At 42.7% G+C, this 16,882-nt stretch overlaps 1 protein-coding gene across 1 annotated transcript in view; it reads left to right on the plus strand.

Moving 5' to 3' along the window:
* Positions 1-1,675: 1,675 nt before the first annotated feature.
* LOC135717502 (adenylate cyclase, germination specific-like) overlaps positions 1,676-16,882 on the plus strand; it is a 75,953-nt gene continuing 60,746 nt past the window's right edge. Inside the window, exon 1 of the mRNA XM_065239617.1 lies at positions 1,676-2,359. Coding sequence (XP_065095689.1) covers positions 2,013-2,359 — 347 coding nt within the window. The 5' untranslated portion in view covers positions 1,676-2,012. The remainder of the gene's footprint in view (positions 2,360-16,882) is intronic.

The raw sequence follows: 16,882 nt of genomic DNA on the forward strand, positions 1-16,882 counted from the left end.
TGACACGACCACCAACAACCCGCTATCGACACTGACTACCGACTTCGACAAATTACTTCTACCTAAACTACGCCAGCAACTGTGACACTACTCAGCTATTATATGTGTACTATTGTTTAAACCTGAACTCCGAACTCTGAAAAAAAAACTCACCCCCTTTTGGGGTTGCCAGAGATGAACCAGCCGATGGCTGTAAGTCTCTTTAATAAAGAAAGATAAGAAAGATAAGATTCTCCGTGTACAGAAGAAATAATTTACACTGAAAATAATCCACGCCCTATCTTCATGTGATACATCCCTTTAATATCGTTCTTTCATGCGGAAATAATGTACCGAGACGAGTTCATGTCAAATCCATTCCGATCAAAACAGAACATAGATATATCGTAAATTGACGTTTTCATGGTTCTCCCGAGTGGATTTGTTTTGAGATGTAATTTCCTGTACCCTGTTGGATTATTAGTGAAAATATAAATATAAATAAATGAAAGAATCTGTAGCCAGAATCAAAGGGTTCAAAAAAAAATATCGAACTCTTGAAATTTAAGATTTGCTGTGTAGGTTTAGCTCAGCGTCCCTTATTAGTCAGACAAGTGGATGCCTGAAAGCAAACCCTCGCTAGAGGCGGTGGGTTTAATTTCCGGTCCGGTCATGTAATTGTGGATAATTGCCACACAACTCCGACTAAACTACAGTGAATATTACGTGATGTATACAATATAGATATCAAATGGCATACACATTTTTGCCAATGAAAACATTATGTACGGGTACTGAAGGGAGACTCAAGGTATATCACTTGAGTCTTCCTTCATATCAGTGCTGAAATGTGATCGGGGTATCTGCTCTGAATTAACAACTGTGTGGAGGTGCTCTTTAAGAGTATTTAGTTGGTGGTAAAACAGAACAGAAACAAAAGCAAGCAGCTGTGCAGTATTCAGGATATTAGCAAAGATTTTATCCACTGAACCTTTTTTTTTTTGGGAACAGAAAACTCAGCTTTAATAATACCAAGAACAGAAAGTTTTTCAATCAGGAAGAAAAAAAAAAAGATCGTTTTAGCCCAGCAACAGAACTTTTCACATCAAATAGGTCTTTAAACAACCATAAGTCTTTGTAGAGTGGCAATCCACGACCCATAAAAGTTCCACCCGAACATGGGACAGTGCTGGGTAACAATCCGTAAAATATCTCGAGAGAATGAAACAAATCAAATGCCAACTTTCATATTTACCTCAATATGATTAAATCCAATCATGCGTAACTACTCCAATGGAAGCCATTCCACATTGAGTTTCCCGGAACACAAGACTTACATACCTGTATTTTCCAAATACAAAATGTTACATTGACAATTGCCATGCCATCGCCTACTTCCCTAATCACCATCAGAGCCGCCGGGCAAACGTGAGTCCCCTCTAACAACCATTTGTGATCCTTGTAGGCATTTTTAGCAGCTTAGCTGGAAGCACAACAATATGCAGCAAATCCAACATCCTATTCGACCCAAATCAAAGGACAGCCGGCCAGCCGTAACGGAAAAAGATAAAACTAATTTGATCAGAATGGTGCGATTTGACAGTGCTTGTTGAAAACAAAAACAAAAATATTTCCATCCTGCCCCTGCCACTCCCACCCATCATCGCATCGTCTGCTTATCATGCGACGGCATTGAACAGATGTCGAGGCATGTGTGGCGCTTTTGCCTCTGTTTACGGTTGCCCCGAGGCACTGGGTGTGCGGCGGCGGGCAATCACATGCATAACCACCTACCAAATGGAAAAAAATAAAATCGAAACAAACAAAACAGACACTATCCTTGTGTGAAGCGTATAATACGAGTGTTTCCGGTGACCGAGTTCGAAAATAAATCCCCGGCCGTGCCAAGCCAAATGCCCGAAGATCGATAACGATTTTAATTTAAAATTAACACCATACCAACATCGTGTGCCGGGGTGCCGGTTTGGTAATTTGCCACCAAGGTACACGGTCCTCCGGTTGATTGGTCATTTATGGGCAATCAATTGAAAACGGGACCTCAACCGATCGGGACGAAGATGAAAGTGTTTGACGTTACGAGTGGTAAATCGGTTGTTTCCCATTCGGTGGACGTCGCTGGTCACATGGTTCCGGAGCTGGTGAACGTGCACGTCGAAGGTGAACTACTGGAGGATCCCACATCGACGACGACGACGACGATGCGAGCGATGATGGTCGGAAAGGAAGGCATCTTGCGCCGGTCCTCACCTTCGATTGCCAATTCCTTCTCCCGGCCGTCCAATAACTCGGATATGCTGGCCCCGGAACGGAACCAGAGGGTCACCATGTACGGTTGCGTCATGTTCAATCCCAACTCAAGGTGAGTGTGTTTGTTTTTCGATTGTTGCTATTATTTTATCTCTCGTAAGTCGGTAACGCTCTATCGAACCTGTGTACCTAGGCAGGATTGCACGGATAAATAATGGGAGAGGAGATCAACTTGTTTTCTGAAAAAAAAAGTTACCGAGCTTTTTATTCTTCTCACTGGAACTCAGGGGGGTAGGGCTGTTCCCTGAAGGGACGTTCGTTTGAGGAAAGTTTGGCAATTTAATTTACTCAATCAGAAGCATGCTTTCAGACTGCTTCCCGTGCCACAACGCTGGACACCAGGAACGAATGTAGGGAACACAAACATGCGATTGGCAATTCAAAGATAGCCCCCGTGGAGAACATAAGAACTATGAAAGTGAAGATTTCAAAATTTTGCACGGGGATGCGAGTGCAACCTTAAAATGCTTTTATTTTGCAAATGGGGCATTTTATTTAAATCTGGTAGTAGATATGTCTATTGAGTAGCCGTTGTGATTTTATTAAAATAATTTGTTCGCAAAATAAATGGATTTTAAGATTGCAAAATTTTGAAATCATCATCACTTTCATAGTTCTTCTATTCTCCACGGGGAACTTTGATTTGCCAATTGATGATTTTTTTATCAATATGTTACCAATGCGGGGGGGAAAGTGCTTGGAAAGGCAAAGTCGGCAGAGTCTGATTCAATAGAAGTTTAGTGCTGTTCCAACGAAGCATAGGGAAAGCATACATTCTTCGTAACTAGTCGCAAAGAAAAATCCACACGTTGCTATGCTATTATGCTTTGCACCATTTCTTAGCACTATTAATTCAATTGTGACACACTTGGATTTGATTTGCGTTATATGGTGATCCAATACAGCATCCCCCCGTTCATCCGACACTCGCTAATCCGACGACTCGATAATCCGGAAAATGTCGGATTAAAAAGTATAAACACGCGTTTGCATAGTCCTTTCCCGGCGTATTCGTGTTGGTGAGATTTGTTATGGTTGGTGAGATGAAATTTTTTGTTTGCTGTATCATCCAAACCATTTATGGAATAGTTCAATGATTTGGGTTATCGTTCGTTTATGGTTATTTTTTATTAGGGATGGCCTAGGGGCATCCCACTCTAAACTTTGTATTTCTTGCGTTCTACACAGAAAGTTCTTACTTTTATCTAAGATACCTGGAAATACTTTTTTTTTTTTTTATCTAGTTCGTTTATTTGGAAGGCTCAATCGCGTTAGCTTTACGGAGCCGATAATTCATTGTTCACTGTGTGTAACAAAATTCACTTAATTCTATGTCTAGTAGGAGTTGGGCCGATTACTCGCGGCTTACTCGAGGTTAGAAGGGTACATTTTCGAAGGATAGGATCAGGGGAGGAGCTTGGGGTAGGGTTTCGTTGTCTCATCAGAGCGTTGTCGCCAGTATGAACGGTAGTGCTGTTCTAGCTTCGTCCGGAGTTCGACCGGCTATGGTGGGTGACCAGTGGGCGACGATGAGACTCATCGAGACGGGGGGACAAGACAAACAAAAACTAATAAAGAGAGACAAAAGACAGAAGGAATTAAATTCTTATACTAGACATTTGAAGAAAAACATAAACGGACTGCATATAGCAGAGATCACGCGTTGCCAACACGTCTCTGATAGGAACATAGGGTTGTCTTCCTTGGGCCTCGAGGGTATTCAAAAGTTGCTCTCTGGCGGCGTCATTATCCGTACATTGCCAAACTGCGTGTTCGATGTCATCGTAACCGTTTCCACACCGACAGATGTTGCTGTCCACGAGGTTTATTCTATTGAGATGAGCATCTAGCGAGTAGTGGTTGGACATAAGTCTACTCATCACGCGAATGAAGTCACGACTTAAACCCAAGCCTTTAAACCACGCTCTCGAAGAAACATTAGGAATAATTGAATGTAACCACCGTCCAAGATTTCCAGTGTCCCAATCGGTTTGCCAACTCGAAAAGGTACTCTGACGCACTAAATGGTAAAATTCATCGTGTGAAATTTGCCTGTCATACAATTCGCCTTCTTGCGCGCCCACCTTTGCGAGAGAGTCCGCCTTCTCATTGCCTGGGATTGAGCAATGTGAGGGGACCCATACAAAGGTAATCATATATGATCTTTCGACCAGCACACACATCTGCTCCCTTACCTTTGAAAGGAAATAAGATGAGTGCCTACCTTGTTTCATCGACCGAATAGCCTCAATCGAACTGAGACTATCCGTGAAGATGAAGTAATGGTCTGCGGGCATGTTGGAAATCATCCCCAATGCGAAGTTGATTGCTGCCAGCTCAGCAACAAAAACGGAACAAGGTTCCTGAAGTTTGCGGAAGGCGCTAGAGTTTTCATTGAAGACACCGAAGCCAGTGGATCCATTGAGACGGGACCCGTCTGTAAAATATCTTTTCATGCAATTGACTTGTTGGTACTTTTCAGTAAAAATACGTGGGATAATAATAGGTCGAAGTTGATCGGGAATCCCATGAATTGCTTGTTTCATGGTCAGATCATATTCAATTGAGGAACTGCGATTGGTGAAGTGAACACGGTCTGGAGTATAACAAGGAAGACACATATCTGATGATATGTAGTGGTGGTAGATTCTCATAAATCGAGATTGTGTGTTTAGCCCAAGAATTTCTTCAAAATTAGCAATTATAAGTGTGTTCGTCACTCCGCATTTGATTAGTATTCTGAGAGAGAGCTCCCAGAAACGGTTCTGGAGGGGTGTTACTCCTGCCAGAACCTCGAGACTCATGTTATGCGTTGAGTGCATACAGCCTAGAGCAATACGCAGACAACGATATTGAATTCGTTCCAATTTTATTAGGTGACTTTTTCTTGCCGAGAGAAAGCAGAAAGAGCCGTACTCTAGAACAGAGAGAATAGTTGTTTTATAAAGCGTTATGAGGTCTCCCGGATGAGCACCCCACCATGTGCCGCAAATTGAGCGGAGAAAGTTGATCCTCTGCTGACATTTTTGCTTCAAATACGTAATATGGGCATTCCAAGTGCACTTTGAATCAAACCAGACCCCAAGGTACTTGAAAGACAATGATTGGGTAATGTTTCTGCCCAAAAGATTAAGCTGCATTTGGGCTGGGTACCGCTTTCGAGTAAACACTACCAGTTCAGTTTTCTGCGGCGAGAATTCGATCCCTAGATTCATAGCCCAAGAAGACAAGTTATCTAAGGAATTTTGCAATGGTCCTTGCAAGTCCACGGCATGTGGACCTCTTACGGAAACCACACCGTCATCTGCAAGTTGTCTTAGCGTGCATTGTTCTGCCAAACAGTTGTCGATATCTTTGACATAAAAGTTATAAAGAAGAGGGCTGAGACATGAGCCTTGGGGCAGGCCCATGTAACTAATTCTGGAAGTTGTCAGTTTTCCAAGAGAAAAGTTCATTTGCTTTTCTGACAACAAATTGTACAAGAAATTATTTAAAATTCCAGAAAGTCCACATCTGTGCAGATTGTCTGACAGAATTTCAATGGAAACTGAATCAAAAGCCCCCTTAATGTCCAAGAATACTGAAGCCAATTGCTCCTTGTGTGCAAAGGCCAGTTGAATATCTGTGGAAAGCAGCGCTAGACAATCGTTTGTTCCTTTGCTCTTGCGGAACCCAAACTGTGTATTTGATAGCAAGTTATTTGATTCGACCCACTGATCGAGTCTCCGAAGGATCATTTTCTCCAACAATTTCCTAATGCACGAAAGCATAGCAATCGGACGGTATGAGTTATGGTCAGACGCTGATTTGCCAGGTTTTTTAATGGCTATTACTTTGACCTGTCTCCATTCAGGCGGTACAATGTTGTTTTCTAGCAAGGAATTGAATAAATCTAGCAAGCGTCTTTTAGCGATATCTGGGAGATTTTTCAGAAGATTGAATTTAATCATATCGCTTCCCGGTGAGGAGTTGTTCGATGAAAGAAGAGCCATAGAGAAATCCAGCATTGAGAATGGTCTGTCCAGAGAGCCGCCGCTAGGAGACGCTTCTCGAAGAATATTTTGTGCTGGAACTGAGTCCGGACAGACCTTTTTAGCGAAATCGAATATCCATCGGTTGGAGTATTCTTCACTCTCATTGAAAGATGAGCGGTTACGCATGTTGCGAGCCACCCTCCACAAGGTGTTCATGGAGGTTTCTCGTGAGAGTCCCTCGACGAAATTGCGCCAATAACCGCGTTTTTTTGCTTTGATTAATTGTTTCAGCTTTGTTTCAAGCTTTGAATATTCCTCGTAGTATGTGGAGGTTTTGTGTCTACGAAAAGCTTTGAAAGCATCAGATTTTTCTGCATACAATTTTGTGCATTCTTCGTCCCATCCAGGTGTGGCTGGTCTCCTTTTGAAGGGCGCACTTGGAACTTTTCTTTTTTGTGCTTCCAGTGAGCTTTTGTAAATCAAATCGGCGAGGAATCGATATTCTTCCAATGGTGGAAGCGCATCTATTGATTCGACACCGATTGTCACCGCCGTTGCATATTTCTGCCAGTCGATGTTCCTTGTAAGATCAAATGGAACCCGAGATGGTTCTGCAGAGTGAGGGCCACACTTTATTGAAATGATGATTGGCAAATGATCGCTACCATGGGGATCATTGATAACCTTCCACTGACAATCCAATGATAGCGATCTTGAACACAAAGATAGGTCGAGTCGGCTTTCTCGAGCCGGAGGTTTTGCTATACGTGTCGCTTCACCAGTGTTCAAAATAGTCAAATTGAAATCGTCACATAAATCGTAAAAAATAGCCGCTCTATTGTCGTCATATAGATCGCCCCACCCAGTACCATGGGAGTTCATATCACCCAGAATTAATACTGGGGATGGAAGAATCGAAACTAGATTCCAGAGTTGACTACGGCTAATGGAGGTTCTTGGTGGAACGTATACTGAAGCTATGCAAAGATCTTTGTTCTTCACATTTATTTGGCAAGCAACGATTTCGACGCCGGATAGAGCAGGAAGGGGAATTTTGTAGAAAGGGTAGCACTTTTTGATCCCTAAAAGTACTCCTCCATAAGAATCGTCTCTATCCAGGCGTATAATGTTAAAATCGTGGAAGTTGAGTTCTTTATCGGAAGAAAGCCATGTTTCACAGAGAGCAAATATATCACAATCAGAATTGTGAAGTAAAAATTTGAACGAGTCTAGTTTAGGCACTAGACTACGGCAGTTCCACTGTAGCACCGTGATCATATCTTCAACCTCGTTCGACGAATTATCCATCGAAAGATATGATTGATGCAAGGAGGGGCCATGAAACAGTCAATTGCTTAAGATATGATTCTAACGTTGGAAGCAAGGCAGAAACTAAGCTTCTTAGAGGGTCTTTTATGTTGAACATGTTTAATATGAATTCCACAATGTCCGAAAAAGCTAGCAAACCTCGTTCGGACTTGGATTTCTTTTGAGAAGTTTGAGGAGCAGCTTTTTTATTTTTTTTATCTTTGTTGGGCAATGGCGGAAAATTCTTGCTGCATCCAGGGATTGGATCAACAGGAGCCTTCGGTTTTGTTTTTTCATCCCCATTACCCTGGGAATTTGGCAATTGTCTGGAGGTGACTTTAGTTTTCTTACGGCGCACTTTCGGGGAGGGGCATTTTCTTTTTGAGGAACCGTCCATTTTTGAAGGTGCGTGTACCACCGTAGAATCACCTTCATCGGATGAGTCAGAGTCCGATTCTTCAACTGACAAAACCGAAAATTGGTTTGCATCTTGGACGGCTGATGCAGCCTTCAACATTTGAGCATATGTCTGCTTGGAGCGTCCAGAGATTGAACGCTGCACTTTATCGGAGTGCTGTTTGTACATCGGGCACTCCTGCAAGGGGTGAGGATTCTCGCCACAATAAGCGCATTTTACTGATTCTTTGTGGCAAGAATCCTCTTTGTGGTTTTCACCACATTTGCCACAACGAGTTTTGTTGCCGCAATGGCTGGCCGAGTGTCCCAGCCTTTTGCAGTTGGTACAATTATATACCCTCTGTACAAACAGTCGCACCGGAAAAAAAGCACCATCAATTTTAACAAAGTTTGGGAGAACTGAACCTGCGAAAGTCACCCGGAACGAGTCTGAATGTTTATAAACTTTTTTACCGTCTAGCAAAGATGCTGAATGCAGTTGCCTTACATCCAGTATCTTCACTAGCGCGGTAGCGAATGTCGAGTTTTTAAAAGTTCCCGAGGCATGTTTCAAGTCCTCGACAGTCAGACTCGCGTCGGAGACCACGCCTTCTATCTCCACATCTCGAGAAGGGATGTAGATGTTATACTCAACACTAAACAACTCGTGATCAGCAATTTTATTTGCCACATCATAAGTCGGTGCTTCTACACGCAGTTTGTTGAATCTTTCTTTGTGTACCAAGATTCCCGGATACTTACGCAGCAAATCTCTCGTTATGTCGAGAGTTTTCAAAGGTTTATTTTTGGGCCGAAAAAAGACAACCCATGGTCCTTTCGAAGACGGTTCATAGTATCTGGTTCGCGTAACGTAGGCATCGGAAGATGCCATAAGTGTTGCGCAAAAGCGGTGCGCAACCACTTAAGAAGGAAAAAAAATTAAAACCTTCACTAATTAATTAATTTTAATTACTAGTAATTAAATTTTTTGCCCGACGTACAAACAAATCAAAAAGAAAAAAAAAAATCGAAACAAAGAAAAAAAAAAAAAAAAAAAAAAACTTATATCTACTTGCAAAAAGTTGTCTCACTATGACCCATACTCCCCTACCAGGGGTGAGAGACAGAGTCACGCGCCACGAGGCAAAATTTAACTACAATAGGGAGGCAATGGACTTGCAAAATGTATTGTCTAATACTTATGCCGGTTGTAAACAACCTATCAGCCGTTGCAGCTAGATGGTCCGTTTGCTGCTGCTGGTGGTGATGGTTGGTGTTGGTGGGTCGGCACGATGATGGAAAAATGGCTTGACGACCGGATGGATTACCGGGGTGAACTAAAGCTGGATGGCAACTCCAAGGGGCTCGGCCCATGGAATTCCACTTCCTCTGTTGTACACTGGTCACTTGGTGCACCCAATGGGGGGGTGAAAAAACCGCTCGGGCGGAAGAAAACACCGAAAAAACTAGATGCCGCGCGACTGAGACCGGGACGTTGTTAACCGACTGAGTGTTCAACTAGGAATGATGACCTGGAAATACTTAAAAATACTTACGAAATATTTAGCGTTAGTTTATTACCACCTAGGTTACCACAGTTGCCATACAAATTTAATATTTTTGTTTATCTAATATCATCTATCATTTTTCAGCGAACATTTTTGAAGTACCTATCCTTTGTAAGAAATTCAATCATTTTTGTTGCCTAGAAGTGACGGAATGTTATCCCGATTATGGCTTCAATTTCGAGAACAAATTGAATGATGCCACGCATTATGCTAGCACTCAAATATTTCACGCGATAGTCTAGCTCTGTCTAGCTGATAGTCGTGTGAATCTTCCACCCGTTCCTCGTTGATTTGAATTCCATCATTGTGCAATATGTGAAAATTAGGCTATTGACAGTGTGACACTAACTGAAGTAGTTTAAGCTGATCGGAGCTGAATTAGAAGCTGTGGAGGCTTTCCACACCATACGCACCTTATTTTAGCCTCCCGAGAATCACATCTCATAGCTTCCAGCCGAATGTGTTTATCTAAAAGTGGAAGATGATTTATAGTATTTGGAACCTTCGACGCTCTTATTCTAAACAATCGAGTTAGCGAAACCCCACTGAACGAAAAGCACATAAAAGGAATTAGGCGATGTAGACCGAGCTGATCGGTGGGGCAACGTTGAGAATCGATGTTATAAACGATTATCAAGTCTGGACAAGATCGAAACGGCATATCCCCTTTTTGATAATTTTGGAATAGTTTAATTACTGCTTCTATAGGCCCTAGGTTTTTAAATCGTGAACCGCGTATATGAGGTCAGTGAGCATGCTCCACGGTCTGAAAATACTGCTGTAAACTTTCAGAAACGGTTGTGGTATGTTAAAAAATTAATATGGACTATTTTGGAATCAATTTATACAAATTAGCTTTGGATTTATTTATACTAAATACAAACAAGCTAATGAAGTATTCTTTTTATTGTGAGAATTGCATAAATTATTATTTCACAGTATTAAAATGTGTATTCCCTCTTGACAACCTTGCAGACTTCTTCTTTATTTCATCGTGTCGCACGAGTCATCTGGTTGCCTCTATAGAACATAAAGGTAACGAAGCGAGTGTTTTGGTATCCTCAATCATCATACGAAACCTAAAAGCACGAAATCTATGTAGAGTTTAAAAAAAATCATTGACTTCCAGTAGGATACTATCTTAACTTTCTCGTCAGTACGGCGTATTCCAGCAATATATGCTCCTCAAATAGTGGCAGTATGGGGAGGTCCACCATCCCAACGAATAGTTCCAGCTGCAGCAACTGTAAATGGTACGTTTCACTATCGTGGCTCACTAGCAAATGAGCAGCATAGCTTCGGTTGATTTGATCTGCTTGAGCATTGTCAAAAACTTTTAAAATTCTGAGGCGAAATAACATGAAGGAGACTCTTGTTCTAAGACCTTGGTGATTTTATTGGACAGCTTAGAATAATGCCAGTTTGACGTCCTTTAATGCCTTCGGAATCTAAATGTTTGGTAGCGCATGGAACAGTCAGTAAGAATAGGTTAGAATAAATCAGTAATTCGAATCGGATGAATGAAAACAGTCCTGGTTAGCTAAAAAATTGTTTACACTATTTCATAAATCAAATTATAATACTTACCCATTAATTAACTTGATTACACATATAATTTAAATTAAAACAGGGAAAATTAGTATAAATTCCACTAAATTCGAGACGAAAAGTCATAAATCGTCCAAGTTAAAACAACAAACAACTATACTAACAACCGGTCACTACGATGGAAACTATCCAGGATTGAAAATACTTAAAAATACTTAAGAATACTTATGACAGATTTAAACATATTTAATTGATATTAGAACTAAAGTTTAGAGTGGGATGCCCCTAGTCTATGGCTGAACTGTTCGGTAAAATTTATGCAATTCAATTCAATTGCTTTTCAGCCACTTTGAAACTAAATCTCCACTAAAATGACAAGATTTGATGTTTTAAACAAGGTTGAACATGTTTTAAAAATTATTTTCAAATTCAATGACCTTTAAAATGAAGGTCAGAGTTTTACCGAACGTTCAGCTATTCTGATTTCGGTAAAATTTACCGAAAAGGGAAACAAAATCTTAGTGTGTATGTGATTTCTAGCAACACTGCCAATGCAATCAAGATAGATCAGTGCACGGTCCCTAACCTCACTTTTTGCTCCCTATCATTTTGCTTCTGAGTAAAAGAGATAGCAACGAATGGGAGCCAAAACAAACCACCCAAAACTGTCAAAACTTACGGGTGAGAGAAGAGTGCGGCAAATCTTCGTGAACTGATCAATAGGCGCTGCTCGATTGACTCTGGCTTTGACAGTTCGTTTGGCTCAAGGGGTAAGACAGCTCCTAATCATGAGCAATTTTAGAATTGATTTTGGGGCCCCTCGCGTAACTCACATTGCTCAGTGAGCAAGATCACTGTCATTTGCATTCTCACTTTTCACATCACACAGCAACATATGAAGATGCGAAGCCGAAAAGCTGCTGTCAAGCAAAACAACAACAAAAAACCGTCTTGATGTGGGGATAGAAGAACTCGATCCGCCTGATCAAATTCTCCAGATCCGGCAAATTATACGTACCCCACCGTCCTCCGATACTCGTCGAAGTGATCCCGTTCCCATCGCTCAACAACCTGCCGTTTTCTGCGATAGACCACCGAGATTCTGCTGCGGCCGTCAAAGGAAGTCTCCGTTGAAGTTGAACATAACTTCTTTAAAGAAAATATTTTATCCAGAAGGAAAAAATGTGTTTTTTTACTATTATTCATTATATTCGGAGCATGTTTCGTTCTTCGGTTTCTCGTCAGCAAAGTCTATAGAGATGATCATGTTGGATCGGATTTACTCTTGAGAATCTTCAGATCGCCAAGAACCCTTTCCTTCCACTCTTTCTGAACCATCTGCAGTAGCTTGGAGCATTAAGTCCTAAGTAACATTGATCGATTCTCTTCGTCGACTATCTCTTTCGTTAATAACTTGATCCCAGAACCGTTTCTAGCTGTGTTTGTCGTATTAGATACTAGATAAAAGCTTCTTTTATCGATCTGTGTGCTGAAAATACCTGGAAATGTCTTTACTTGGCCGTGGGCATACAAAGAGAAAGTCGACAAAGAGAACCTAATGCAATGTTCCGCTTGATTTGTTCTTCGTCTTCCTCACCGGTTTTCACTTAGATTTCGTCGATTAGATCGATGATGGGTTTGAAGTCCGGATGAGGTTACTCACCGAAAATATTGGCAGCTGTGTCTTCATCGTCCTCCTCCTCTTTGACTTCAGCAGTGTCGACTGTGTTGATGCTCTGGCTGAACATTCTGGGGTAGTGGTTGGCAGCGTTTCCTTCGGAGCTCGAATTGGGAATCGGATGTTAATCGGTTTTTATACAACAGGGAAGATATTTCCTATGTATGCCATTGATTTCCCACAACGATTTCACGTTTTCCTTGGTGGATATCTGCACATGTCCACCTACCTACAGTTAATTCACATTCAACGTTTTGAAACGGCAAAAAGCACTTCCAAACAATAACAGCAGCTAATCGGCACAGAGAAGCAGATGAAAATCCACGCCAATGCGCCCCCATTCGACGCTTTTCCAGCATCGTTCAAGCCATTTTCTGAACAAAATCTGGAATTGGGTTCTTTAAGGGTATTGAGGTAAATGCATATTCGTAATATGCATTAAAAATAGAACCCAAACCCAAAATTTCATCAATTTTGGTACACTAGAACTATTTTAAATATCAACAATTACATTTGAAAAAAATCACCTTATTAGCGTCCCTCCTTGTCACTTTGTATGGGAGCGAGCTGTCAGTTTGTCAGTTTAGTGTCAAACAGTGAAGTTATTATTTTGCTTTAAATCTTGATTTAAAAATCGAGATGAAAGTGTGTGGGTTCGAAAAAAAATATAGCTGTGCTCAGAAAACGAAGCTCTTTCAGATGATAGATAAAAACTGATATATTTTTCAAAATTAAAGAACCCATTTCACATCGTTTCAATAGCCGAACAATTCTATTTCGTTTACAAACAAGACTTAAGTCTAATATGTGAAAGGGATAAACGAAATAAGCCAAGGAGTACCCAGACAAAAACATCGACGAACGTCGACTATAAATTTTGAGGTACAGTGAGTTACTCGCGAGTTACTCGCTGCATAAAAGCAACTCAGAGTAAAGCCAACAATCAATACTATTTTTTATTTTTTTTTTATTTTTTTTCCTTTATTAACGAGACTTTCAGCCTTAGGCTGGTTCATCTCTAAACCTCCAGAGGGGAGGCTCTCAAAAAAGGTAGGGATGGATGTTCCAGATGGGAACTCCTGAAAACATATTTTTACAGAGTATTTTTAAACAGAGTTTTTTGTTTTGTTCCTGTCTCGTTTCAGTTAAGGGGTTTCTGATTCCGGTTGGTCCGTTTACGTTGCGTTAGGTCTGGTGTATAAAGGGTTTGTGTTCGTTTGGGTCGTGGTGATATTTTCGTTCCTTAGCTTTCCTTTTTCGTTACGGTTGGTCATGATAGGGATTTTAAGTGTTATATATGGTTGAAGAGTCCGGCTTCACGTAAAAAGGCGAGTAGGGCCGCTATTCTTGTTGGCTCATTACCTAGAGCATCGCGGATATTCTCAAGAATGTCGTAGCATGTTCTAGCTCCTTCATACTTTGGACAATGACAAATGAAGTGTTCCACAGTTTGCGGCGTGAGGCATAGATCGCATATCCTTCTAAAAGGCCCATCTCCCTTGTAGTTGTGGGAGATGTTTGTATGGCCAGTTTGGAGACGGGATATCACGACCTGCTCTCGGTGCAGTGATGGATCGTCCCATCTAGTAATATTCTCTTTTAATTTTCTAATAGCTGGTGTTCTAGCTGCTATCCAGTCGCGGCTCCAGGAATCCTCGATAATTTTGGTTACCCATTTTTTTTAGATCTGGTCCTGGTACCTCTCGCGTATATTTGGCCATGTGCCGACCAGAGGCTGCTAGATGGTCCGCCTCTACATTCCCCCGAACACCACAGTGCCCTGGGATCCAAACGAATGTTGTGTTATTTGGTGCATGTTCCTGGATCGCCTGGATCCAGGGGTGTCTACTCGTTTCGGACTCAAGGGCAGCAACCACACTGGCGGAGTCGGTGAAGATGGCTATCGGTCGTTCATCGGAGGTGGTGGCAGCTATGAAAGCCGCGGCGGCTTCGGCGGAGAATATCGAACACTGGTCTGGCAGTCGATGACATTCGCTGAGATTGGGACCACAGATCCCGATCCCCACCTTCCCCTGAGCGACCGAGCCATCGGTGTATCTGATTGAGTATCCTTCGTATTTTCGTTTTTGAAGGTCTAGGACCGTTTGTGCCACTGCTAAAGGGTTGGAACCTGCTTTAAACTTATTTTTGATTGTAGGGTCGGTTCGAATTTTTGGCAGGCTCCAACCCCTGGCTCCACACCAGTGGACCCTGGACACCCGTGGGAGTACTTGGTTGGATGATTCTCTGAGGAGTTGGTTAGCCTCAACGAGGAGGAAACCTTCCTTCCTGCTACCGGACGTGTTTTCACAGTGGCTGATGGCTCGATGGCAGATTGTTTTGGTTATGTACCTGTTGAAGGGGAGCACTCCGCCCTCGATACAGGCAGCTATTCCAGGAGTACCTGGGAGGAGGCCCGATGATAATCGTAAGGCTTGCTGGTAGACAGATGCAAGTTTTTTCCACCAGCAGAGGCATTGCGAGGTAGGTTGCTTCAATCCCGTATGTTAGGCGTGAGTTTATGATAGCTTTTGCAACGTTCAGACGAGTCTGCCGGTTGGCATTTGGGTGGCGCCCAGCCAGAGTTTTCAGCAGGTTGATTCGCTGTTTACAACTGCTTTTAACCTCGTTGAAGTGCGGGCCGAATGTGAGGTGACGGTCGAAGCAGACTCCGAGGATTCGAATGGTTTTATGGAATGGGATCGGTTTCCCGTTGATGAGGATCTTGGTGCTCAAGACCTTGTGATTGGTCGAGCATACGTGTGTATAACCGCTTTTGCTTGCGGAGAGCTGAAATCCAGCTGACGAAGCCCAGGTTGATACGTAGGCGGTGGCTTGTATAAGTTTTCTTCGTAATGCTCTGACTGTTGCTCGGACCACCATGAGTACGATATCATCAGCATATACAAATATAAGGACTCCTTTCGGCAACCGCGAGAAGACACCGTTCATCCTTATGAGAAATAGTGTAACCGCAATCACCGATCCCTGGGGTACCCCGGTTTCCTCGTTGAAGGTCTTGGAGTGGCAATTTCCAAGGGTAACTTGGAAGGTACGGTGTGACAGAAAGTTTCGTATAAATTTCAGAATATGGCCCTTAAGTCCCCATTTCTTGAGCTGTTCTAACACCCCCGGCATCCAAGCATCCAGGGTGGCCAGTTCGACGTGGTGATTTTTGGCGAATGCATCCTGAAGTGCCCAAGGGTCCCAAAGTAGGTGTTGGTCCCATGTCCCGGTCTGAAGGCATGTTGTCGGCGATCGAGTAACCTTCCAGTTTCCAGAAAATCCATGAGCCTTCGGTTCACCATCCTTTCCATCAGTTTAGATGCGCAACAGGTCAGCGAGATTGGTCGAAATGTATCGACTCCGTGTCCTGAGGTGTTCGGTTTTGGGATCGGAATGGTGAGGCTGTGCCTCCATTTTTCCGGAAAAGAGTCCTGCAGCCATTCTTGATTGAGCAGTTCCAGGAATTTTACCTGCTCGGCCATGGGAAGGTTTCCCTGATGGTGTCTCTACATTCGTTTCTCTTTGCTCTGTAGTGCTTCAGAGCGGTCTCCTTATCTGGGTGGTCGGCAGGTAAGCGCTTGGCAGCCCGGAGGGCTTTCCTTCTGGCTTTTATAACGGCTTTGGTGGTGGGTGACCACCAATGGAGGGCTTTCCTACCTGGTGTAGGGCTAGATCTAGGGATGACTCCGGTAGCTGCTTCGTATATTGTTTCGGTGAGCTCAGCGATGCTGGTGGGGCTCGTTCTCCGGCAGGTTTCCTTGATGGCTTCCTGATATTTAGCCCAGTCAGCCTGATGGTAGAGCCATCGTGGTCTCCGAGATATCTCGGGAGGTCTTTCGTATAGCTGGATCCCTATTGGGTGGTGATCGCTGCCCATTGGGTCATCACTGGCGAACCAAAGGATTCTATTGACAATACTGGCGCTGGCGAAGGATATATCAACGGTCGATTCCCTCCGACCACTGGTGTAGGTGGTGGATCCATCGTTTAGAAGGACAAGGTTCCTGGATTCAGCAAGGTCCATTATCTCAATTCCTCTAATCAATACTATAAATTGGCTCACTACTTGACTAGCCTATTGGTCCCAAGCAAATCGA

Source organism: Ochlerotatus camptorhynchus, unplaced genomic scaffold, assembly GCF_037179485.1.
Source record: "Ochlerotatus camptorhynchus isolate MF236.1 unplaced genomic scaffold, CSIRO-AGI_Acam_v1.1 ptg000058l, whole genome shotgun sequence".
NCBI classification, from domain to species: Eukaryota; Metazoa; Arthropoda; class Insecta; order Diptera; family Culicidae; genus Ochlerotatus; species Ochlerotatus camptorhynchus.